The 26,098-nt window shown below is 42.7% G+C and overlaps 1 protein-coding gene across 8 annotated transcripts in view; it reads left to right on the top strand.

Moving 5' to 3' along the window:
* Positions 1–26,098, top strand: part of plch2a (phospholipase C, eta 2a) — a 183,729-nt gene that overhangs the window by 92,522 nt on the left and 65,109 nt on the right. For 5 of the 8 annotated variants that reach the window (XM_024383760.2, XM_042303579.1, XM_024383761.2 and 2 more), the window contains 3 exons: positions 16,606–16,752; positions 20,353–20,596; positions 21,567–21,696. In XM_024383760.2, coding sequence (XP_024239528.2) covers positions 16,606–16,752; positions 20,353–20,596; positions 21,567–21,696 — 521 coding nt within the window. Of the gene's footprint in view, positions 1–7,800; positions 8,656–16,605; positions 16,753–20,352; positions 20,597–21,566; positions 21,697–26,098 lie in introns of those variants that run through there. The other 3 variants (XM_024401792.2, XM_024401793.2, XM_024401786.2) reach the window with 2 other exon arrangements.

Genomic DNA, 26,098 nt, shown 5'->3' with positions numbered 1-26,098 from the left:
TTGAATGACAGTGTCTGCACTGTAGAAAGAAATCATTGTCGTCATCCCATTTTCCATGCTAATTGTCGCAGCCAGACAGCAGGCAAGGGGTTATCTCCAAATGTAAGCTTTAGCATTTCAAACATGCATTGTGATTGGTCTGTGTTTTGATGCCCAGCAGTACCACATAGCAAGATTGGCACATCATAATTCCGGTCCAGTATTTCCCCCAGCAATTGACCCTATTCTAATGATTGCTACCCCAGTGGATGACTTGAGGGACTGGTCAACTTACCTCTCATAGTGTACCCAGTGTTCTCTCTGTCTCATTTCTCAGTACTGATGACAGTCCAGTTAACCTTTTACAAGCTGGTACGCCTTCAAGACCGTGGCATGGAAGCTGAGAATGTGCATTAAGTGTCTCCCACACCCCAGTTTGCAAAAAATGTAAGTGCACAGCACGTTTGAATTCAAATCCACTACAGAAGAGTGCCGACATGGCTTTTTGTTAGTGCTTAAAGACTTTGTGGTTCAGGTCCTTTAGAAACTGTTCATGGTACTGAGCTGTTCCATATCCTCTGCATAGGTCTAACCACAGTTCAACCAGGTCCAGTTGAACTAGATTGACAGGGGCCACAGGATTGGAGCCAGGTTTTGAGGTGAAATTGTGTGGTCCGGTGTTTGGGCAGTCAACACCTCAGATTAGGCTAGACAGAATCCCCTGGACCCCTGATTCCCCAAACACGCACACACACACCAAGCTCATCCCCCCGGAAAGCTAAGCAGCAGGGTTCCATATCCTCTATGCCACCATGCCATCTGGCAGACAGAAACTCTGCTCTCCGTTGGCATGGTAACCCTACGTCAGGGTTCACGGTGCCCTTGCTGCTCTGAGCCTCTGATCTTTGATCCATCCGGTGGGAATATTTGTAATTTTTTACACTTAAATGACCAATTTACCATATTCATTCGAGCACAATTCAGCAAGACGTACTCAAATATTTTGCAACGTAAAACAAAAACAATTTCTTATTGGACAAGTTGTAGTTCCTCCCTGTTTCAGTCTGTTTTCTTCCGTTTGGTGCCGAATGAATACAACCCTGGTTAGCAAGTTAATTGACACATCATTCTCACTTACAAACCATGACCAATAGGATACTGCCAATACAGGATGGAGATTTAAAAAAAAGAGAGGATGATTAGTGCAGTTTCTCAACTTCTTTGTACTGTTGAACAGCATATGTAATGGTTCTCTTCCTTGAACAACCGCTAAAACCGACACAGTTGGATGAGCGCTTCCATTAAAATATCTCAACATAGAGGTTGAGAAACAATCTGTGCTGTTTTTGCACTCTCAGATAGCAATCTATTATACCCAGTCATTTTCATTTGGCATGTGCGGAGTCAACACGACTGGAGTTAAAATAATGTGATTTCACATCACATGTTTTTCCTGTTCGTCCAGAGTCTTTTAAAGTGTTTTACGGTAGTGTTTCATTCCATAACTGCACCACTTCTTGTTACGCTGCATGATATGAGATTGACCTCGGCTCTCCCAGGCAGGCTGGCTGAGTGGCAATATTCTTCTCCCTGGTATCTTCAGGAGGAGGGTGGCTTAGAGGGAGGAGGGATAATAGAAAGGGAAGGAGGAGGATAAGGATAAGGGGGGGCTCAATGATCTCCCATGGGTGTTAAAAACGCCTGGCAGGCATTTCTTTATGTGTGTGTCAGGACGATAAAGTCTGATAATGATTCATTCATACAATAATCAGACAAGATTCTGATATGTATTTTCTTCCACTCTGGGTAAGAGCGTCCCTTCTCGTTTTTTTACAAGTCTTTACAGCCCAAGTTCTAATCTGGAGCCGGGAGTGTGGATGGAGGGAGAGGACGGGGTGGTTCCTCTCCCGCTCCCACCAAAACCGTTTCAAATCCTACATTGCTATTATGAATTGTAGGGTGAACCCACGGCATTAGCTGAACCAAAGCTGACAAACAAAACAAATTTGTGGTAAAATTGTATATAAAATGACATCCTATCTCCTGACAGAATTCCTGATAGAGACAGAAAAAGGGAGACAGAGAGGGAGGCGGTATAAATATAGTAATAATGTACCATATTTATTTGTGAGGCGGGACCAGATACAATTAAAACATTGATAGATTGAATCGTCACCAGGCAGATGCATTGCAACATCATGCTTTAGATTACGCTATAGTATAGAGAGAGGGCGAGAGAGAGAGGGCGAGAGAGAGAGGGCGAGAGAGAGAGGGAGAGGCCGAGAGAGGGAGAGGCCGAGAGAGAGGCCGAGAGAGGGAAAGGGCGAGAGAGGGAGAGCGATGGAGAGGGAGAGGGCGAGCGATGGAGAGGGCGAGCGATGGAGAGGGCGAGCGAGAGAGAGGGCGAGCGAGAGAGAGGGCGAGCAAGAGAGAGAGAGTGAGATCCATTCACAACTCAGCCTATCAATCTGTCCACATAGTTTAACACATTAAATGGATGATCCTACTGAGTAACATTTATTTTTTGCATAGTGTAGCCTATTCAAGTACAGTACAATAAACCACTGTCTGTTTTTAAAGACATGTTGCATCCTAACCAGGGTCATATTCATTAGGCACCAAACGGAATACAACGGACTGAAACAGGGAGGGACTACCTGAACTTGTCCAATAAGAAACTCACATTTTTTTCCCCGTTGCAACAAATCACTATGTTTTGCTATGTGCTTTGCAATAGTAAATACAGCCCAGTACTCCATCCCCACAAATGTAAGAATGCAGCCCACAGCTATAACGCCACTGTTTTAATTTAAACAATTCAACGTCACAATAATTATATTGACAGGCTGGGTTCTATACGACTCATTGATATCTCACTGTCATTCTCCACACCGCAATGCCAAGTCCAACCGACTCGATATCGTGGGGGGGGTACACATGGTTATTGTGGCAGTTTAAACTCCTCTGTCTTAAAATATATTTGAGTTTCTTTTTTCATCAGGCGCGCCTCTTTTGTTTGTTTTGGGCGGCACTCGCGAACTTGTTTCATCGAGAGACACAGTATAACGGCGAGCGTGTGTTGAGGTCACACAGGGAGTCTTTAGTTGGAGCATCATGAGCCTCTTCTGGAACAGCTGATGCTGAATGCACGTTTTGATGTAGCCCATCAATAACACGCCTGATCCACTGAATCAAGGTTGATGGTGATCTGACACGTTGAATCAGATCTGGTCGTGCTGGGCTAAAACCAAAAATGATGTAACCCATCAAGTCATGTTAAGATCTGGTTACAGACGACGATCTGTCTGTAGAAAAGGAAGCATGGAAAGGAAGCTGTTCTGAGGCTCTTGGAACACAAGCTGAAGCTAGTACTGTGTGAACAAGCTGGATACTGCTGTTGTGCTAGCCTTGGTGCTGAAATGCCCCGTTCGGTCAGGCCTACTATAGTCCATCCAGGCTGTGAGTGTGCCTATACAATACTACAGCAGAGATTGGATCTCTATATCAGCCCAAATTACCGCCAGAATCCAGTTGCGGTCGAAGCTAATAAAACAGGTCAAACAGAATTTCCCTTCAAATCTCGTTCTCAAGCCAATAAGCTAGTTTCAAGTTGTCTGGTGAGCTGCCTTTTTTGTGGGGATCAATTGTAACTTGTGTTATTTACATTGGATAAAAGGATAGAAAATGGTACTTCATACACTACAGTTGAGAAACAATGGGAAAGTAATTCTGCTTCAAAGGTTGATCAATTTGTAACCCCACTTTTGAGAAAATGGCCCTTGAATGTTTTGGTACACCTATTGGAGAGCTCTTCTTTGTTTACACCCATTCAGCATCGTTCACAACCCCTTAAGCCTTAGCCCCATCACCCATCACAAGCCCCATCACTTTAAGGATTCACAGGATTCACACTCTAAACAGAGTGAGTAAGGTAGTAGCAAACAACCAAGACTTTCAAGAGTAAACGTGGTGAAAGTAGTAGCAAAAATACACATATCTAGTCCTTGGCCTACAGTGCATTCAGAAAGTGCATTCAGATCCCTTGTCTTTTCCCACATTTTGTTACATTACAGCCTTATTCTAAAATTGATTAAATAGCTTTTTCCCCTAATCAATTTACACACAGTACCCTATAATGACAAGGCAAAAACAGATTTGTATACATTTTTGCAAATCTATAAATATAGAAAAACCCGGAAATATCACATTTACATACGTTTTCAGACCCTTTACTCAGTACTTTGTTGAAGCACCTTTGGCAGCAATTACAGCCTCGAGTCTTCTTGGGTATGACGCTACAAGCTTGGCACACCTATATTTGGGGAGTTTCTCCCATTTTTCTATGCAGATCCTCTCAAGCTCTGTCAGGTTGAATGGGGAGCGTCACTGCACAGCTATTTTCAGGACTCTCCAGAGATGTTCGATTGGGTTCAAGTCTGGGCTCTGGCTGGGCCACTTAAGGACTTTCAGAGACTTGTCCCAAAGCCACCCCTGCATTGTCTTGGCTGTGTGCTTAGGGTCATTGTCCTGTTGAAAGGTGAACCTTCGCCCCAGTCTGAGGTCCTGAGCGCTCTGGAGCAGGTTTTCGTCAAGGATCTCTCTGTACTTTGCTCCGTTCATCTTTCCCTCGATCCTAACTAGTCTCCCAGTCCCTGCTGCTGAAAAACATCCCCAGAGCATGATGCTGCCACCACCATGCTTCACCGTAGGGACGGTGCCAAGTTTCCTCCAGACGTGATGCTTGGCATTCAGGCCAAAGAGTTCAATCTTGGTTTCAACAGACCACATAATCTTGTTTCTCATGGTCTGAGAGTCTTTAGGTGCCTTTTGGCAAGCTCCAAGCAGCTGTCATGTGCCTTTTACTGAGGAGTGGCTTCCGTCTGGCCACTCTACCATAAAGGCCTGATTGGTGGAGTGCTGGATAGATGGTTGTCCATCTGGAAGGTTATCCCATCTCCACAGAGGATCTCTGGAGCTCTATCAGAGTGACCATCAAGGCCCTTCTCCCCCAATTGCTCATTTTGGATGGGAGGCCAGCTCTCGGTAGAGTCTTGGTGATTCCATACTTCTTCCATTTAAGAATGATGGAGGACACTGTTCTTGGGAACCTTCAAAGTGTATTTGTCACATGCATAGGATACAACATTTATAAACAGTGCAGTGGAATGGTTACTTGCATAGTAGCAATATAGAAAGTGTCCAGATAAATATTGTATAATTATTTTACATGATATGATTCTTACCCAGACACACTTGTCTTGATTGATGGGTCAAGTGAAAGAAATGCTATAACCACCCCACAGTCACATCTAGCTATGTGGATGGGTCACTATTGTTTAGACATGTACACATGTTCATGAAATACAATAGATGGCCGTAATCACCCCCAGATACACCTGGCTAACTTGATGGGTCATGTAATCATTTAGCAAAGTTGAGTCTTTTGTTTAGACATGTACTGTAGGTAGCTAGCTAGTTAGCTAGCTAAACAGTTAAACTAATGGTGATTTCAAGACAACTGCAAACTTGGAAAAATACTAGTGAAATCATGACGTCAGTGATCTTCAGGCCGGAAAGTCTGGGCTCTAGAAAGAGGCCAGAGTTCCCGTGTTGGATGGCTGTTCAGAACGATTTTTCCCAGTTGGTGCTATTTTTTTTCAGAGTTCCCAGTTCTTTTGAATGCACTGAAGTCGGAAGTTGGAGCTTTCCGAGTTCCCAGTTGTTTTGAACACAGCAATAATCCCAACCAAAACTACTAGCAATTCAAACTGATTGTCATAGCTAGCCACAATGCATGAATCTGCAGGTAGCTAAAACTAACTAGGTTCAATGTTAGCTAGCTATCTAACATTAGGCTATAACTAGCAATGCAAATGGCTTTCTTAGATACAAATAATATTACTACACAGATCATCTTCGTAATGTTAGTTAGCCATGTTATTGACAGAAGCATGCTACATGGCAGACCAATCTGAAGTCATCTTTCGGCATGTCCGACCCATCCTTTATCTCAGCCAATCATGGCTAGCGGGAAGGTTCTTGTCTTTTTCCATGGCCAAACCAACTTGGCTCGTAATTGAACCATTTTATTAGTATTTACAGATGGCAGTATTTACAGATATTTACACATTTACAGATGGTTTGTTATTAAAGCACATGAAAATTCACATTTCAGAAGGCATTTCTGCCCCAAAAATAAAAGTGTACGTTAAAATGGCTCTCCTGTGAAGTAGTGACGTGTGACATACGCCTAGTTTCTTGAAATGAGTCACATATTTAAACGTACTTTACCGATTGTCTGTGCCGTTGGTCCTTTTAGTGGGAGGAAGTGCAGATAGGGTAACCACGGGAAAGTTTTTTTTACCCAACTTTTGCGACGCCAGTAAGTTCTGTTGCCTGTTTTTTCCATCTCCTGATCATTTCACGTGATGTACAATCTGTAAACAATAGCCGAATGTAACCGAATGTTCTTGTGAAAATTTTCCAGCTGATTGCGTGGGACAATGTTTGGTCTGTGCTTCATTTAAGCTTGGCCATTGTTGACACATTGTGCAAGTCGTTTGCAAAGTGCATCCGCACTGAAAATACAAACTGGAAATACAAACAGACATACAGACCAGCGTACTGAAAGTCTGGTTAATGACACTACTCTGTGGATATTTTGTGGATATTACCTCCTTCATAAGGTCAAAATCAGCAGACAACAGGTAAAGTACATTCAAATGAAGTTTATTCAACAGTCTGACTTGTGATGGGACTGTGAGAGGACTCTTTAAAAAAAAAAATTTTTTACATTGTCGAGATTTGTGAAAGTGATATTTCAGATAAATTATATTTGGATTAATATATGGCAAGGGAATGACTTAGCGATACTGGACGATACTGCTGCTATATCAAGAGCGAATTCATGAGAACATGTCCTCAATTCCCCTTGTAGGATGAGATGTTAATGTGTGTGCGTTATAAGCTTTATTTAATTCCATAATCTTAAAATGGCTCTGTCACTGACTGGCATGAACCAAGGATCTCTGCCAGCAGAAACCACATTTTTCCCCCCACTTGTAACCACCCAAATTAAAATTGCATTGGACTGCTAGCTGAGGATTTAACGGAGGCATTTTGATTACAAAACAAAACTTCAATATTCAACTTGTCTTCTGTTTCTTAATTCTAACTAAGAAGGACTGTGGGATTTCTTATATAACAATGGAAGAGGATTCCAACTCTGTCTCTATTTTTACAGTGAAGGTGTGACATTATTGCAGTGTTTGCTTTGTCAGATTTAAGGCTTTGCACCCCCTCTTTCACCCTCCCACTTGATTTTGCAGCGCTTAAGTCGTTTTATATGCACCTCTGCCAAAGACACACTAGTAGCTAATCATATCTTCGTACACCTATATCAGCAGGCCATTCAATTAGCCAAAATGGAGTGTTTGTATGTATTCAAACCGGACCCAGATTATACAGGTGGTCAGAATAGAGAGGGAGATCATTTTTCCTCTCCATGGAACGTAACTGGAGATTGAGGTCTCTCAAACTTTCCCCTCAGCCGGGGAAAGCGAGTTTGTGTGCACAGACTTGTGTGTGTTGTCATTTTGATACCCTCTGGTAGCCCCACAGGAGGTACTTTCAGGCATGAAAAAAAAACGTTTTAATTGGTGAGAAGGAAAAACAAGACTTGTTACATCTCTATTAGGGTGCCTGGCTCATTCTCAGTGCGTTACTCTCTCTCTCTCTCTGTGTCTCGCTCTGTGTCTCTCTCTCTTTCTCGCCACACGTTAAGTAAATCCCCCCGACCTGGATTAGAGATTCCGAAGGATTTACGCTCCCGACTGACACTGAGAGGCAGCCTTTTGAATTCTAGCTGAAGAAAGAAGAGAAAGGATATATGATACAGGCGCACCTCGTTGTCAACTGAGATGGAGGGATATTGAAGAGAAGGCGAGCTGAGAGAAGAGAAGAAGAGAAGGTCGTTTGCTGTGGTGAGCAGCGCCAGATTATTGACTAACTGTTGACAGCATTTGGAGAGGAGGATTTTCTTCTCGCTCTCCCACCGAGAGAACTGCCTACTGAAAAGGCTAGATCTGAAAGAATGCTTTGGAAAGGAGCCATCAGCAGATATTGTGATTACTAACTCTTAGCAGTCTACCAAGGACTTTGTACACTAATCAGCTCTAACAAAGACAGAAGAAGCATCCTTCCAAATCGAATCCAAAAAATATCCCCCTTTGACCTCAGGCATACGTTAAGATGTCCATGTCGCATTTGCATTGGATGTGCCAGCCAGAGGGAAAACAGACCTAACTCTACCTGAGCAAACGTAGCCGGGGCATTCAATCTCCTTTTCGTAATTGAGAGAAGCAGACAAGGAACCGCCGGCGTGCACCCACAATCCTTCAGACATGAGCGCCTCAGTGATGACAAGTGGCCTTTTTCCCATGTCCTTTCCCGTGTCCTCTGCGCTGATGCGGTACGCGGAGGCTGCCCAGGAGGCATGCCCTACCACGGACCAGGCCCCCATCCACAGGGACGAGAAGGTGAAAGAGAAGAAGAAAGAGGGAGAGAGTGTTGTGTGTAAGAGCCAGCAGCAGGCCTCCCTATCCTGCCTGGTGGAGGAGTTCTTCTGTATTGGCAGCAGAATTGTGTCCTCCTCCATGTGGAGGCTGGGAGACATGGGTAAGGATGGATGGATGGATGGCATTTGGACTAGGTTAAAGATTGACCATTACAATAACTAGTGTTGTGGAGTACATTTGTTGTTGAAACGGAATGGGTGTGTGTGTGTGTGTGTGTGTGTGTGTGTGTGGATTGTGGATGTGTTGTAGGAACGGTACATTTGTTATGTAGCTCTGGTGAGACATGGTACTAGGTACTGTTCTACCGGATGACTGGAGTGGGACTGTGTGTCCAATGACCTATTGGTCTGCTGCTTTTTACATCAGTGACACAGACACCTTCACTACAGAAACATCTGTCTATAGGTGTGTATGTGTGTTTGCTGTATGTGTGTGCACGCTTGTGTGTGTGGGTGTGTGACATATGGACTCCAGACAATCCCCTAAAGCTTAGCCTAGTGCTCTGACCGAGTGAGTGAAGGACAACGTGACTCCGCCCCGTTGGCTCTCCTGGCCCACTTCTTCTACCCAGACTGTACTCCCACTGATGCGCTGGAGGACCAGGTCATGCCATCACTGTGGTTGCACCCGGCACTTCTGCCGCTGCTTGTTTAGCAGCATTAAGGTTGACACCAACTTACCTCATCCTCAGCTGCCTCCTGGCAGATTATGTGTCCATCACCTGTCGTCTGGCTTCTATTTTAACCATGTTAACCAGTTGTAAAGCCCTCACACGATGGGTAGAAGTCGGAAGAGTGTAGTTATGAATCAAGGTCATGGGGTAATGTGTTTTACTAAAATCATGTTGAGAGTCAACACCAAAAGTTAGGAGATGGACTACGTTGGGAATTTTGTCTGGGTAATTGTTTTATTGTTGTTGACGGTCAGGGTAATTACTTTGATTCGTTTTCAAGCAAGCATTTGTTTTTGGTCTGATTCTTGTCATTAATTGCATTTGTTGAATTCCAGTAGGTTGTTCTCAAACAAACAAGCAAACCACTTTAGTGTGTTTCAATCAGACCTTTTGGGGCGAAGTGATTTCTCTCATTCAGAGATGTAATTGTTTCCCTTATTAGCTGACACGTTGTTACACACAAGTGATTCTGACGTTCTCTCGTAATTACACTCAATTACAGGACAAGTAAAATAAGTGTGAATTTAGGTTTGACCTTGTAGACATGCCGAGGATAATGCCATTATAATTGATGTATTTATTTTCAGTAGCTCCCAAATGTAATTTTGTTGTTGGTCATATCTCCCATGACTGGCTTGTGTATACAGCAGGCTAGTCAAGCACAGTAATGACATACAATACTGCATTTTGTATGACTATTTTATCCTGCTGGACTGTCTTATTGTCTATATGTTCTTTTACATCTCCCCATACTGTGTAACCCTGAGCATGTTTCCATGGCAACGGCTCTGGACCCAATAATAAAGAGTTAGTTTGAAGTGGCCAGTCTCTGGGCAAACATTGAGATTTCCCTCCAGCTGTTAGTAGAAGTCTTTGCTACAGTACTACTTGCAGCGTTTCTTTGCCATGCTGTGTCTGCTTGTTATCACTAAAAACGAGTGTCTCACGTCATGCCAAACCTTTATTCATTATACAATTCTCAGTCCTTTCCCGAGGGGCCATTTTTTTAAGGGTGTGCAAATGTTTTCTCTACCCACCTGAATCATTGAGTGCCTTGATCAGTGGAATCAGGTTTTGTTGGTGCTGCTGGGCTAAAACAGAAACGTAGACCCGCTTATGTGATCCCAAGGGGAATTGATCGAGAAACACTGCACTACACACACGGCTGGAAGACTTTCAAAAAAATGTTCCTTCTCTAATTTCTTCTTAGAAAACATACCAGTTCTTCTGTGCAGTGTAGTAATATTACGAAGAGTTTCCTACAGATTCCTTGAAGTTGAGTCTTCTTTACAATGTGTATCTGCCCCAGTTTGACCAGTTGGTCCCTAATTGCTCCATTAGCAGCAATTCAAACAGCTGCAACTTCCGAGAGCAGCAGTTTATCTCTGAGAGAGGGAAAGTCCAACATGCACTAGACTGGTGCCTAATTGAGTGTCCTTTGATTAGTCGGGCTTCCATGGGCTGTGAATAGCCTTGAAGCTTCCAACGTATTGACAAAATACCTTGGAAAATATGCCGTATTTATTTCCCCATTCCACAATATCAGGGTAGGGGTCATCGACATTCCAGTGAAATGTGTTGAATACAATTGAGTTGCATTCCCATGGAGACATTCCATGTCCATGTTAACAAACAGGAAGTGACCCCAACCCTGTAGAATGATGTGGTGTTCTGTACACGTCACAGTAGACTGTAGATGACCCAATGACCCATTAGTGCACATTCCATCTCCCCCAGTTTAGACTGCAGATATCCATCATTTCATATCGTAAGTCTTTGACGCAATCCTCTCTCCCATCTACCTTCCTTTGTCTCCCCTTTCTTCCCTCTCCTTTTCACCTCGTCACTTTTTGTCTGCTGTACGCATCATGCAATCAGCACTCGGCCCACTTTAAACAGAGTTTCGTTAGACTAGATTTGATTTGATTTTGCCTCTTGTCGCTGTAGTGAAATCCATTAGCCTACCCCACCCCCAACACACACACACTCACTCACAGTTGAGTCGATTCCTGGAGGAGCTGTCTGTCCGTATCATGGACTATGAAGAGTTAAGATGAAGGCTGTGTATAAGGGATAGATGCAGTCAGTGATAGTGTTGTGTTTTAGAGGGTTGTGATGGTTCTGTAGCAGATGTTGGTCTTCACCACCTACCTTATTATATCTGGGGTGGCTCTTCACAGATTCGGAGCTGAAGAGGCAGGCGGACAGTTTAGTTGTTGGCACAGTTCAGGGACAGGGGAACACAAAATATATAATACAAATACTGAGCTACATTGTATGCCAAAACATTTAGGGGTAATATATTTTCTTATACTAATACAATTGCTCATAGAAATCGATTTTGTTTAACAAGTAATTTAAAAAAATAGGCGTCAAAATGATCCCCCGTTTTCAATACTCCAGCACCCTCCCGCTGCGAGGATAAGGACACTGAGCCTTTTTCTTAAATGATTCATGAGATTGGGTGGGATCTTAGACCATTCCTCCATACAGAACCCTTACAGATCCTTGATATCCTTAGTATGCACTTATGGACTGCCCTCTTCCATTCAAACCACAGGTTTTCAAAGGTGTTCAAGTCTGGATACTGAGATGGCCATTGCGATATGTTGATTTTGTGGTCAATTAATCATTTCTTTGTAGATTTTGAAATGTGTTTCTTCGAAAAAAGGGTTCCAAAATGGTTATTCGGCTGTCCCCATAGGAGAACCCTTTTTGGTACTGTGGAAAGGGTTCTACCTGGAACCAAAAAGGGTTCTTTAAAGGGTTTTCCTATGGGGACAGACGAAGAACCCTTTAGGTTCTAGATTGCACAATATTTTCTAAGAGTGTACATTTTTTGAGGAAAAAAAGTATTAGTTGTTAAACAAAATGTATTTCTCTGAGCAATTGTATAAAATAATATAATTTCCCATTTTTTGCATACAATATAGCTCTGTATTTAAATTTAACAGTATAAAACATCCCTGTTATCATATACACATGTTGTCTTGAATTTCAATGCTAGCTAGCTTCGCTACTAAAAAAAAAAGCTAGCCAACAACACCCAGAATTTCGACATGCACACTATCCACCTAAATTGCTGTAAGATTTGAATTATTCATCCAATCTTGAAAACAGTTGGTGGGGTCATGCATGACACTTTAATGATCTAGTGGCTAAAGACAAAGAATAGTGTTTAAAAGAGTTGAAAATGAATTTGGACATTCATTTGTATATTTCCGTTATTTTTAAGTTTAAATTGTACATTATTTTGTGTGTAGGGTGGACGTAGGAAAGTTGTGAAGGCATATATTTAATCTTACATTTATGCTCTTTCAAATGATATAAGAACCATGAGTGTGCTATGTACATTTCTTGATTTAATAGCTGTTATAAAGGGCGAGTATTACACTAAGATGAATTGTCCAACTGGCTGGGTTTTAGCAGGTTATTAAGGGTAATAGAAAACAGCACAATTAATGTCATAATATAAACACATTGTTCAATGTATCATTATTGTGATAATTAAGTACATTTATTGTGATGTGGATTTTTGTGCCAGATAGAAATGCTTCTCAATGTTGTCATATGATATCTCAAAACACTTTACAGTAGGGTTGGGTGGTATCCAGATTTTCACACCGTCATACCATTTGTGTACCATACCGGGGTATACACTATTACCAGAAGTGCACACAAGGAGTGCTATTTCAAAAATGATAAATAAATGCACAAAACAATTTAGGCAACAGTGATGTTGATCTAGGGGGGGATTGAATGTCTCTGCTCTAACCAAGAAGCTTGATCTTGACATCTTGCCACTTAGCTAGGAAGTTATCAAACCAAATGCATAGCTGGAGCCATGACCAGGATATCATTTATTTGACATCTTTGATTTCTTATAGTTATACTTAACTTATACCTATAAGAAAGGGCGTGGCACGCAGCATCTTCGAGGCGGAGGTGCCCCCAACCCAAAAATGACAAATACATGTGTATATATATATATTTTTTAAGTATTGAAAATCATACCATCGGTATTTCGTAATACCCCGGTATACTGTACAAACGGTATATCACCCAAGTCTACTTTACAGTCCAATCTATTGACCCCAATTTCCCCCGCCTACGGCAGTAGAGAAGTAATTGGGCATATTTCTAGTAGTCTATTCTCTCGTTCAGCCTATTGCTGGCATGTGAGGCTAACATTATAGTGCCACATACTGTAGCCTATATTATTAGCATCGTCGTAGCAGTAGCTGTAGCAGTAGCTGTAGCAGTAGCTGTAGCTGTAGCAGTAGCTGTAGCAGTAGCTGTAGCAGTAGCTGTAGCAGTAGCTGGTAGAATTGCAATTTAAGTAAGTAGTGGTCCAGATTGGACTGACATTCTGCATTATCCCCTGGAGCAGGTATTCCCAATCTGTGGCAATGCCATCGAGGGTACGGCAAATAAACATTTAAAAAAAAAAAAATATATATATATATCTATAGAATCTTTTTTTCTATTTTTTTTTCCTTCACATTTTCAATAGTCCATTTATATTTTTCAATGGGGCTATACATTTGGGTGAGGTTTTTCTCTCGCTTGAGTAACCTCGTTTCACTGCCCCCCCCCCCAAAATTAAACCATCTCGTGTTCAGCGAAATAACAACACAATGTCAAATACAGGTAGCCTAGTCAAATAATTAACATCCAATCACATTAACCATTACTCTCTCACAGGAATTCCACTAACAGTCCGTAAGTAGCTGCTGCTCATGTTGGTATCTGTACTGATGGCGCAAAAGCCATGACAGGGAGACATAGTGTAGTGGTAATGCTTGCTCCCAATGCCACTTGGGTACACTGCAGCATCCACCGACAGGCTCTTGCTGCCAAGCGAATGCCTGACCGCTTGAAAGACGTTTTGGACACTACAGTGAAAATGGTTAACTTTGTTAAAGCAAGGCCCCTGAACACTTGTGTATTTTCCGCACTATGCAATGATATGGGCAGCGACCATGTAACGCTTTTACAACATACAGAAGTGCGCTGGTTATCAAGGGGAAAAGTATTGACACATTTTTTTGAACTGAGAGACAAGCTTAAAGTTTTCTTTACTGACCAGGATTTTCACTTGTCTGACCACTTGCATGATGACGAGTTTCTCACTGGCCTATCTGGGTGATGTATTTTCTCGTCTGACTGATCTGAATCTAGGATTACAGGGACTCTCTGTGGGGACAAATTTGAGGCTATGATTAAGAAGTTGGAGCTCTTCTCTGTCTGGATTAACAAGGACAACACACAGGTCTTTCCATCATTGTATGTTTTTTTGTGTGCAAATGAACTCAAGCTTATGGACAATGTCAAATGTGATATAGTGAAGCACCTGAGTAAGTTTGGTGCACAATTACGCATGTACTTTCCCGAAATGGATGACACAAGCAACTGGATTCATTATCCTTTCATGCCCTGCCTCCAGCCTCATCGAAATTGCAACAAGCGGATCTGTGATAATTGAATTGAATCAGAAACCACTGTCAGATTTCTGAATAGGGCTGCGCTCAGAGTATCCTGCCTTGGCAAATCGTGCTGTTAAGACACTGAAGCCCTTTGCAACCATGTACCTATGTGAGAGTGGATTCTCGGCCCTCACTAGCATGAAAACTAAATACAGGCACAGACTGTGTGGAAAAGGATGTAAGACTGAGAGCAAAATGATTGATTATTATAATATTATTATTTGTGCCCTGGTCCTATAAGAGCTCTTTGTCACTTCCCACGAGCCGGGTTGTGACAAAAACTCACATTTATTAAACATAAGAATGAGTGTATCATACATTTATTACAATGATTGCAAAAAACAGTATTTGAGAGTGTGCTGACCCTGGTGCTAAAGGGGTACGCAGCTGGAGGTTGAATGTTTGAAGGGGTATGGGCCTAGGCGGTACAGCTGGAGGTTGAATGTTTGAAGGGGTACGGAGCTGGAGGATGAATGTTTGAAGGGGTAGGGGACTATAAAACGTTTGGGAATCACTGGCCTGGAGGAAATTGACACAGGCCGTTTGGGGTTCGGGACTGCATGGAATTAACCAGGGCCTCTGGGCCAATTCTCACTATTGACCAATGAAAGCCCAGGGAAGCCAAAACAATGGCAATCTATCTATCACTGGGATGTCTGTACTACTTTATCCTAACATAGCAGGCGTAAAAGAAATGCCTGAGCGGAGTTCCCACCGGAACCTAGGTCAAAGATGACTGTATTCCTGAATGCATCCGGTTGTTGGTATCTCCGCTAAGGGTGGTACTACTTATGCACCACAACGTTTAAGGAGATGTTTATGATAATAATCATAATGGTATTATATATTAGTCAAACATGATTCATTCATAGGATGTTATTGACACCTGACAGTTGAGAATCTGGCATTGGAGACTTCAGCCTTAGTCCAGGGTTGTGTAGGGCTAAACAGTGGCACTGCACAAGCTGAATAGGTATGCCATTACCTGGGCTATCTGTGGAAGAGCTGTCAAACTGAAACCAAAATAATGACCTGAATGACCGAAATCATGCCCTAAATGTGGTAGCGATATTTTGGTTCCGCTCTGTTTTACCCATTTTCCTCTTGAGGCATGTTTGGTGCTGTGCGAGAAGTGGTCTCGTCTCAGCACCAATGTTTAATAATCTCTTCTGTACAAACCAAATGGATTCGGGTAGCTAACAATAGCTAACCATTTTTCTTCTTCCACACTAACACGGTGTAAAATAGGTGTCTGGTTCAGGGGATAAAAAAAAAAAAAGGAAATTGCTTGGCTCTGCCTTCTCCCCCTTTATCTTCCCTCCCTCTCTCTGCCTCCCACTCTCTCTCTCTCCCTACCCCTCTCTCTTGCCCCCTCCCTCTCCCTTCCTCTCTCCCTTCCTTTCCTCCTCTCCCTCTCCCCCTTTCTCCCCCATTTCGCTCTCCCTCTACCCTCTCCCCCTCTTTGTCTCTCTCTCCACCCGTCTCTCCCCCTGATTCCCCTCTCACTCTCTACCCCCTCTCCTCTCACTCTCTCCCCTCACTCTCTACCCCCTCTCCTCTCTCTCACTCTCTCCCCCTCTCACTCTCTACCCCCTCTCCTCTCACTCTCTCTCTCTCTCTCCCTCTCCCTCTAAGTAAAACACAGGCGGCTGTGAAAGCCATATCCAATGCAGTATGTGTGAGCGCGACCTTGTGTGAGTAAATGGTAAATAAATGTTTATCTGCCTTGAGCTCCAGACTGAAATGAATGAATGAATTGGTGCTTGACAACAACACCTACTCTCACTCCAATGCAATACAGCCTCCCTCATTATCCCAGACATAATCACTTGAATACAAACACTCTCTCACTCTTACACTAACTTCACGCTTTCTGTGTTTCCCTCTCCAGTGGAGAAATGCATGAGCTCCATGCAGACAGGGACCCAGATGGTGAAGCTGCGCGGCGGCTCCAAGGGACTGGTGCGCTTCTTCTACCTGGACCAACACAAGTCCTGCATCCGCTGGCGGCCTTCTCGCAAGAACGAGAAGGCCAAGAGTGAGTAGTTTTACTATTTTACTTCATGACTGAATGATTGGCTGACCTGCTTAGACATGGAATTAACAGGAGTTAAGTCTTTGTAGCCACACAGTCTGTTTAATAGTCGAATTACAAAGCCAAGAGTGAGTCTCTTTAACTTTACGACTGAGTGACTGGCCCTCATCCAGTGTGTCACGTTTTGATTCCCTACTTCTGTATTAACCTGGATGTAACAGGAGTTAAGGCCCAGATCCAATCAGATCAAGACTGGCCCTCATCCAGTGTGTCACGTTTTGATTCCCTACTTCTGTATTAACCTGGATGTAACAGGAGTTAAGGCCCAGATCCAATCAGATCAAGACTGGCCCTCATCCAGTGTCTCACGTTTTGATTCCCTACTTCTGTATTAACCTGGATGTAACAGGAGTTAAGGCCCAGATCCAATCAGATCAAGCGTTAAGCCGGAGATGTAACTGCGTTAGAGCTGTCAAATTGGTGAGTGGCTGCTTGTGTGGCCATTATCACGAAGCCACACCCATCCCACTCGCTTTAGAAGTTCCGAATGAGAAAGGCTGTATAAACATAATGACACTCGCGTTCAAAATCAATAAAAACATCATACGGATTTATATCGGCCTAATGTAACAGGGCTGCATGGGATTATTACTAATGCGACTCGGCACATCCAATGGAAATGTCGTTGATAGGTATAACGCCGGAAGCTCCAATGCAGTTACAACTCTGACACACCTCCGACATCGCCTAAATAAAAATGATGAAACTGATGTGCGGTTGTCGGTTATCGCGGGTTAAGGCAGAACTGATTGAATCTAGACTAGTATCTATAGCTCCACGATTAGTTTCATAGTACATATTAGTACATATAACATGTTTGCGTGAATGTCCCTTTAGTCTGTCTTACATCAACAATCAGCACTTCCATCTCTCCCACTAAGCTTATTACCGTAGTCTCAAACAGGAATCATTGAAGATTCACCTCAAAATTGTTTGTGTAGAAACAAAATGGCCCCGTCTCACAGGAGGCACCAGGCTCAGTTTCCTGCCGCTTGCTTCGTAGCCTCCAGCCCAGCTCCACCACCGCCATGGGAGTTAATAAGCTTCTTAAGTAGCCTCAATTATTCATCGGCTTTAATCTTCCAGACCAGCATCGCTTGATTCAACACATTGAGCCAGGAAAGGCAGAACGCAGGGACCTCCAGAGAAACGAATGGAGCAGGAAAGGAAATTAGAATAAGAACCCCGGAATCTTCCATTTTGTCACATGGGATCGGATTGGGAGATACCCTAATGAACACAGTCTCAGGCTATGCGACGGAAAGCAAGATCAGCATTTCTTATTGGACAAGTCTATTGTGATGCACACGACCCTGCCTTGCCGGGGCAGATTTAGTGGTGGGGAGTCGAGACAGCTGGGTGAGAAAGGTAGAGGTTGTTGTTGTTTTCATGCAGCAACAACAATCATGTCAACACTAAACTAAAAGACAGCAGGCCACATGACAGCACACTGACCCTACAGCAGCATATATATATATATTTTTTGAAAGACGGTTCTTGAGAGGGCCACGATCACATTCCCGGCCCCAGATAACTGTACACCTCTGCATTATTTATGAACAGGCCTTATTCAGGGATCCCTTCGTGCTTTTTTCCCCCTCTCCACCCGGGACCACACAAGCACCATGCGCTGTTGTTATTCAGCGTGCCGGCTTCACCTTTGACATGTCGTCTTGTGTGTGTTGACAATCTCCAGTCAAATTGGTTTCAGGTTTCCATTCAACTGGGAGGCTTCTGTGTGACCTGAGATGCATACTGTACCTGTGTGCATGCATGTGTATAGAATTTTTCTGTATTTATTTTTCTATTTGAAAATGTGGAGTACTGTAGGTTTTTTAGATTGTATAGATCACTCCTCTCCTATAATGATGCTCTGTGTTTTTTAACAGAAATGCATCCACAAGCATAATTGTATTAGTATATTAATAGATTCATCAATTACCATTATCTAAGTGAGTTGCATCGAGAAACTTTCTTAGATAATTCCTTTGATACAGCAGTAGCAATACAAGGATATAACATCTACAGAAAAGACAGAATTGCTTATGATGGAAGTGTTGAGATATACAGTACCAGTCAATAGTTTGGACACACCTACTCATTCAAGGGTTTTCCTTTATTTTTACTATTTTCTACATTGTAGAATAATAGTGAAGACGTCAAAACTATGATATAACAGACATGGAATCATTTAGTAACGAAAAAAGTGTTAAACAAATCAAAAAATATTTTATATTTTAGGTTCCACCCTTTGCCTTGACAGCTTTGTACACTCATGGCATTCTCTCAACCAACTTCACCTGGAATGCTTTTCCAACAGACTTGAAGGAGTTCCCACATATGCTGAGCACTTGTTGGCTGCTTTTCCTTAACTCTGTGGTCCAACTCATTCCAAACTATCTCAATTGGGTTGAGATTGGGGGATTGATCCAGCAGTCCATCACTCTCCTTCTTCGTCAAATAGCCCTTACACAGCCTGGAGGTTTGTCCTGTTGAAAAACAAATTATAGCCCCAATAAGCGCAAACCAGATGGGATGGTGTATCACTGCAGAATGCTGTGGTAGCCATGCTGTTAAGTGCACCTTGAATTCTAAATCAATCACAGACAGTGCCAACAGCAAAGCACCCCTACACCATCACACCTCCTCCTTCATGCTTCACATTGGGAAACACACATGCGGAGAGCAAAAGCTGAAATAAATCATTCTCTCTACTATTATTCTGACATTTCACATTCTTAAAATAAAGTGGTGATCCTAACTGACCTAAGACAGGGAATTTTTACTAGGATTAAATGTCAGGAATTGTGAAAAACTTCCGACTTCAACTGTAGATACCATTATAAAATCAGTTTGGGAAAAAATATGCTAAATGTTATTGAACATCTCAAGGCAATTTCTTCCTGTAAAATATACTTATCATGCCATTAGTGTTTCATCTTAATAACGTAGTATAGTTTTTTTCTGTGTATTTTTTCTGTATCATATTGCCTAGGCTTCGTAATTCAGACTTCGAAGTTAAGTTTCCATCCCTCCCTGTACCTCAGCAATATAGCCGTCGCTGCCGTTTCAGCCTCGTTATACGTCAGACGGGGGGGAAATAAATCCCATCCCGCCCAATGGAATAAACTCAATATGAATATGAGAGTTATAAATGGATTTGCTTCATCGAGTGACTTTTCCTGATTCTTTATTACGTTTTAATGGTCTACATTGGAAGTGCCTCAGGTTTCCCTTGAATAGTTCCTCTTTTAACATGTGAATTTTTCACGCTACTGAGCTGGGCTAAATGAAATGGACCTGGTTATGCATTTTTTAGGTGCTGAAAAGGACAATTTTTGAAATGGAAATAACTAAGCCAAAACAGTATGGTTCAGGTTGGCATGATGGTGTGAAAAGGGTCATATAAAGTCCCAAATTCAACGTCAACAGTCAGCTTTTCATTGTTTCACCTGACTTTTTCAGAGTGATGGTGAACTAACCTTTATTTCCTATCTCTCTCCCCTTTTCTCTCCCTCCCTCTCTCGCCCTCGCTCTATCCAGTCTCCATTGACTCCATCCGAGAGGTGTGCGAGGGTAAGCAATCTGAGATCTTCCAGCGCTACTCTGAGGGCAGCTTCGACCCCAACTGCTGTTTCAGCCTGTATTATGGCGAGCGCTTGGAGTCCCTGGATCTAGTGTCCAGCACAGGCGAGGAGGCGCGTACCTGGATCACCGGCCTCAAGTACCTGGTGGCGGGCATCAGCGACGAGGACAGCCTGGCCAAGAGGCAACGCACCCGTGATCAATATCCTTACCGGGGCAATGGGCATGTTAGGCTGTCTCTGGGAATGGGTTGAGTAACTGGACAGCCGGGTCTCATTCATTAGTGCACACTAGCAAAATGTTTTGCATTAGCATTTGTAATTGGACAGGTTTAGCAAGTTTTCTTCCGTTGCCTAATAAATAGGACCCACAGGTCAATGACAGTGCAGGTCAGGAGAAGAATTGAAATACCATTTTTGGTGAGGACTTTTCAATACTTGGTTAAGATGATTCTGAGTGTGGATAAGTAATAACGCAGACTGACCCACACACTGACACACATGCAGACTGACACACACACTAAAGTTCCTTCTCTCTCCCCACACGCAGACTGACACGCGCACACTGAAGCTCCTTCTCTCTCCCCACACGCAGACTGACACGCACACTGAAGTTCCTTCTCTCTCCCCACATGCAGACTGACACACACACTGAAGTTCCTTCTCTCTCCCCACACGCAGACTGACACACACACTGAAGTTCCTTCTCTCTCCCCACACACATACTGACACACACAGTCTTCCGTGCTGGCATGTCAGCAAGGCTGATGTGCTGATAAAAGAAGGGCAGGTGAAGGCTGCCGGAGGCACCTATCACATCGTCTCGATCAGAACGCACACAGACGGTTTGCTCTAAAATTAGACTCGGCTGCAGAGAGTGAGAGCTGTGTGACAGATCAAAAGGTTTTGCTTGTTTCAGAACGATTTGGGCTCTGAACCGCAATTCAGCTTAGGGCTACCGTCTCTAAATATTCTGAACCACCCTAGCTGTCAACTATTTGTTGCAGATGATACTTGATTCATTGATTAATCAATCAATAAATCAATCAATCGATGTGAACACCTGTGGATAGTGAATAGAACACCAAGACTGTGTTTAAACAGGCAAGTACCCGTGTCTGTGTTTGTGCTTACATGTGTGTTATCCATCCTCAACACCTGCTTGATTGGTACGTGGCTGAAGCAGACATTTGCGGAGGCAGATAAGAACGGTGATGGCAGCCTGAGCATCAGCGAGGTCCTGCAGCTCCTCCACAAACTCAATGTCAACCTACCCCGCCAGAAAGTCAAGCAGATGTTCAAGGTACACTACAGTCGTAGTTTTATGTTAATAATAATAATGGAGCTTTAATAGCACTGAATTACAAAGATCATCTCAAAATGAGAGGGAGAGAAGTGTTATCAGTGACAACAGGGCTGCTTTGTGGCCTTTTTTTTTTTAACCAATTTGTGTGTGTCTCATTGGTTTGTTGTGGTAGGGACGTACTACTCTCTAAATAATGAGCAGTCAAACAATCTTACAGACAAGTCTGTCAATGGAGTTGGTCCTAAATTGCACCCTATTTCATTTTTGCTAGGTAAAGCCCCGCCTTATCTCAGCTCACTGGTCACCATAGCAACACGCGCCCGTAGCACTCGCTCCAGCGGGTATATTGCACTGGTCATACCCAAAGCCAACACTTCCTTTGGCAGCCTTTCCTTCCAGTTCTCTGCTGCCAATGACTGGAACGAACTGCAAAAGCTGGAGTCTTATATCTCCCTCACTAGTTTTAAGCATCAGCTGTCTGAGCAGATTACCGACCACTGTACCTGTACACAGCCAATCTGTAAATAGCACACCCAACTACCTCATACCCATATTATTACTTACCCTCTTGCTCTTTTGCACCCCAGTATCTCTACTTGCACATCATCATCTGCACATCTATCACTCCAGCATTAATACTAAATTGTAATTATTTTCGCCTCTATGGCCTATTTATTTCCTACCTCCCTACTCTTCTACATTTGCACACACTGTATATAGATTTTTCTATTTTTATTTTGTGTTATTGACTGTACGTTTGTTTATGTGTAACTCCGTGTTGTTGTTTTTGCCGCACTGCTTTGCTTTATCTTGGCCAGGTTGCAGTTGTAAATGAGAACTTGTTATCAACTGGCCTACCTGGTTAAATAAAGGTGAACTGAAACATTAAAAAAAATATATAGTGCACTACTTTTGACCAGAGCCCTAAGCACTACATAGGGAATAGGGTGCCAATCAGGACGCGAACAATGTCAACAGATTTTTTTATTTTATTTAACTAGGCAGGTCAGTTAAGAACAAATTCTTATTTACAATGACGGCCTACCCCGGCCAAACCCGGATGACGCGGGGCCAATTGTGTGCTGCCCCGATCAAAACAATTGATTCTACACACGTAGTATCGATCAAAACAATTGATTCTACACACGTAGTATCGATCAAAACAATTGATTCTACACACGTAGTATCGATCAAAACAATTGATTCTACACACGTAGTATCGATCAAAACAATTGATTCTACACACGTAGTATCGATCAAAACAATTGATTCTACACACGTAGTATCGATCAAAACAATTGATTCTACACACGTAGTATCGATCAAAGCAATTGATTCTACACACGTAGTATCGATCAAAGCAATTGATTCTACACACGTAGTATCGATCAAAACAATTGATTCTACACACGTAGTATCGATCAAAACAATTGATTCTACACACGTAGTATCGATCAAAGCAATTGATTCTACACACGTAGTATCGATCAAAACAATTGATTCTACACACGTAGTATCGATCAAAACAATTGATTCTACACACGTAGTATCGATCAAAACAATTGATTCTACACACGTAGTATCGATCAAAACAATTGATTCTACACACGTAGTATCGATCAAAACAATTGATTCTACACACGTAGTATCGATCAAAACAATTGATTCTACACACGTAGTATCGATCAAAACAATTGATTCTACACACGTAGTATCGATCAAAGCAATTGATTCTACACACGTAGTATCGATCAAAGCAATTGATTCTACACACGTAGTATCGATCAAAGCAATTGATTCTACACACGTAGTATCGATCAAAGCAATTGATTCTACACACGTAGTATCGATCAAAACAATTGATTCTACACACGTAGTATCGATCAAAACAATTGATTCTACACACGTAGTATCGATCAAAACAATTGATTCTACACACGTAGTATCGATCAAAACAATTGATTCTACACACGTAGTATCGATCAAAACAATTGATTCTACACACGTAGTATCGATCAAAGCAATTGATTCTACACACGTAGTATCGATCAAAACAATTGATTCTACACACGTAGTATCGATCAAAACAATTGATTCTACATGTATGTATTTTGGTGAATACTTTCTGAACACTTTTTTTCTCAAAACTGCATTGTTGGTTAAAAGGGCTTGTAAGTAAGCATTTCACTGTAAGGTCTACAGCTGTGGTATTCGGCGCATGTGACAAATACAATTTGACTTGATTTTCTGGATATTTTGAAACAGTAAGTACAAAACCAGAGATGCACTTTCATTTCTGAGATAACATTTTGTGAGTCTTTATCTTATGAAAGAGGACGGCCCCTTTGTTTCCAATATGCTTCATTAATTGAAACCATAAAGCCTAAGCAAACGACAATTACCTTTTGATTTCTTAGATATCTCGGCTCAGTTTGTGTGTGAATGCCTATTCTCCCTGTATGGTTTAGAAATGACGAGGCAGCTTTTTCTAAATGACCCAGTCATGGTGAATAGAAAGGGCTGTGGCTTTCACGTCTTGATTACTTTAAATTGAGTTCATTCAACAACTTCAGTCAAGAATGTCGCAAAAGTACGCATTCACACTTGACCTTTTCCAAACCCATTTCGAATTACCCACTCAGTGGTAATGGGGATGTGTCATCATGATGGTTGTGACATTTCGGACAGATTTGTCACAGGAAACTGTATTACAGGAAAGGCAATTGTGTCGTTCCATTTGATTTCAATCACTTTTTAAATTTATTTTATTTTATTTTTTCTCCCTTTTTCTCCCCAATTTCATGGTATTCAATTGGTAGTTACAGTCTTGTCCCATTGCTGCAACCCCCGTACGGACTCGCTAGAGGCTAAGATCGAGAGCTGTAGTTCCTTCGAGACACGATCCAGCCAAGCCGCACTGCTTCTTGACACAGTGCCCACTTAACCCGGAAGCCAGCCGTTTCCTCCTCCAGGTGTTGGAGGAAACACCGTACACCTGGCGACCGTGTTAGCGTGCATGCGTCCGGTCCACCACAGGAGTCGCTAGAGCGCGATGGAACAAGGACATCCCGGCCGGCCAAACCCTCCCCTAACCCGGACAACGCTGTGCCAATTGTGCACTGCCCCGTGGGTTTCCCGGTCGCGGCCGGCTGCGGATCTCTAGTGGCACATCTAGCACTGCGATGCAGTGTTAGACCACTGCGCCACTTGGGAGGCCCTTCAATCACTTTTTAACCACACCCCTTTTGATTTGAGAAAAAATTACCATACATTTTTGCCATGGTAGAAGTTGTCCTGAAAGCCCCAATATTTTGTGTGTTTTACTCTCCTTTTCTCTGCAATTTCGATCTCATCGCTGCAACACTCCAACGGGCACGGGAGAAGCGAAGGTGGAGTCATCTTGTTATGACATGCATTATTTTAATTTTAATTTTTTATTTCACCATTATTTAACCAGGTAGGCTAGTTGAGAACAAGTTCTAATTTGCAACTGCGACCTGGCCAAGATAAAGCATAGCAGTGTGAACAGACAACACAGAGTTACACATGGAGTAAACAATTAACAAGTCAATAACACAATAGAAAAAAAGAGTCTATATACATTGTGTGCAAAAGGCATGAGGAGGTAGGTGAATAATTACAATTTTGCAGATTAACACTGGAGTGATAAATGATCAGATGGTCATGTATATGTAGAGATATTGGTGTGCAAAAGAGCAGAAAAGTAAATAAATAAACACAGTCTGGGGATGAGGTAGGTAAAAATGGGTGGGCTATTTACCGATAGACTATGTACAGCTGCAGCGATCGGTGAGCTGCTCAGATAGCAGATGTTTGAAGTTGGTGAGGGAGATAAAAGTCTCCAACTTCAGCGATTTTTGCAATTAGTTCCAGTCACAGGCAGCAGAGAACTGGAACGAAACGCGGCCAAATGAGGTGTTGGCTTTTAGGGATGATCAGTGAGATACACCTGCTGGAGCACGTGCTACGGGTGGGTGTTGCCATCGTGACCAGTGAACTGAGATAAGGCGGAGCTTTACCTAGCATGGACTTGTAGATGACCTGGAGCCAGTGGGTCTGGCGACGAATATGTAGCGAGGGCCAGCCGACTAGAGCATACAGGTCGCAGTGGTGGGTGGTATAAGGTGCTTTAGTGACAAAACGGATGGCACTGTGATAAACTGCATCCAGTTTGCTGAGTAGAGTGTTGGAAGCTATTTTGTAGATGACATCGCCGAAGTCGAGGATCGGTAGGATAGTCAGTTTTACTAGGGTAAGTTTGGCGGCGTGAGTGAAGGAGGCTTTGTTGCGGAATAGAAAGCCGACTCTAGATGTGATTTTCGATTGGAGATGTTTGATATGAGTCTGGAAGGAGAGTTTACAGTCTAGCCAGACACCT

This window comes from Oncorhynchus tshawytscha, linkage group LG22 (genome assembly GCF_018296145.1).
Source record: "Oncorhynchus tshawytscha isolate Ot180627B linkage group LG22, Otsh_v2.0, whole genome shotgun sequence".
In the NCBI taxonomy this organism is placed as follows: Eukaryota; Metazoa; Chordata; class Actinopteri; order Salmoniformes; family Salmonidae; genus Oncorhynchus; species Oncorhynchus tshawytscha.
The sequence above is the reverse complement of the archived record's forward strand: the minus strand, read 5'-3'. Positions and strand labels throughout refer to the sequence as shown.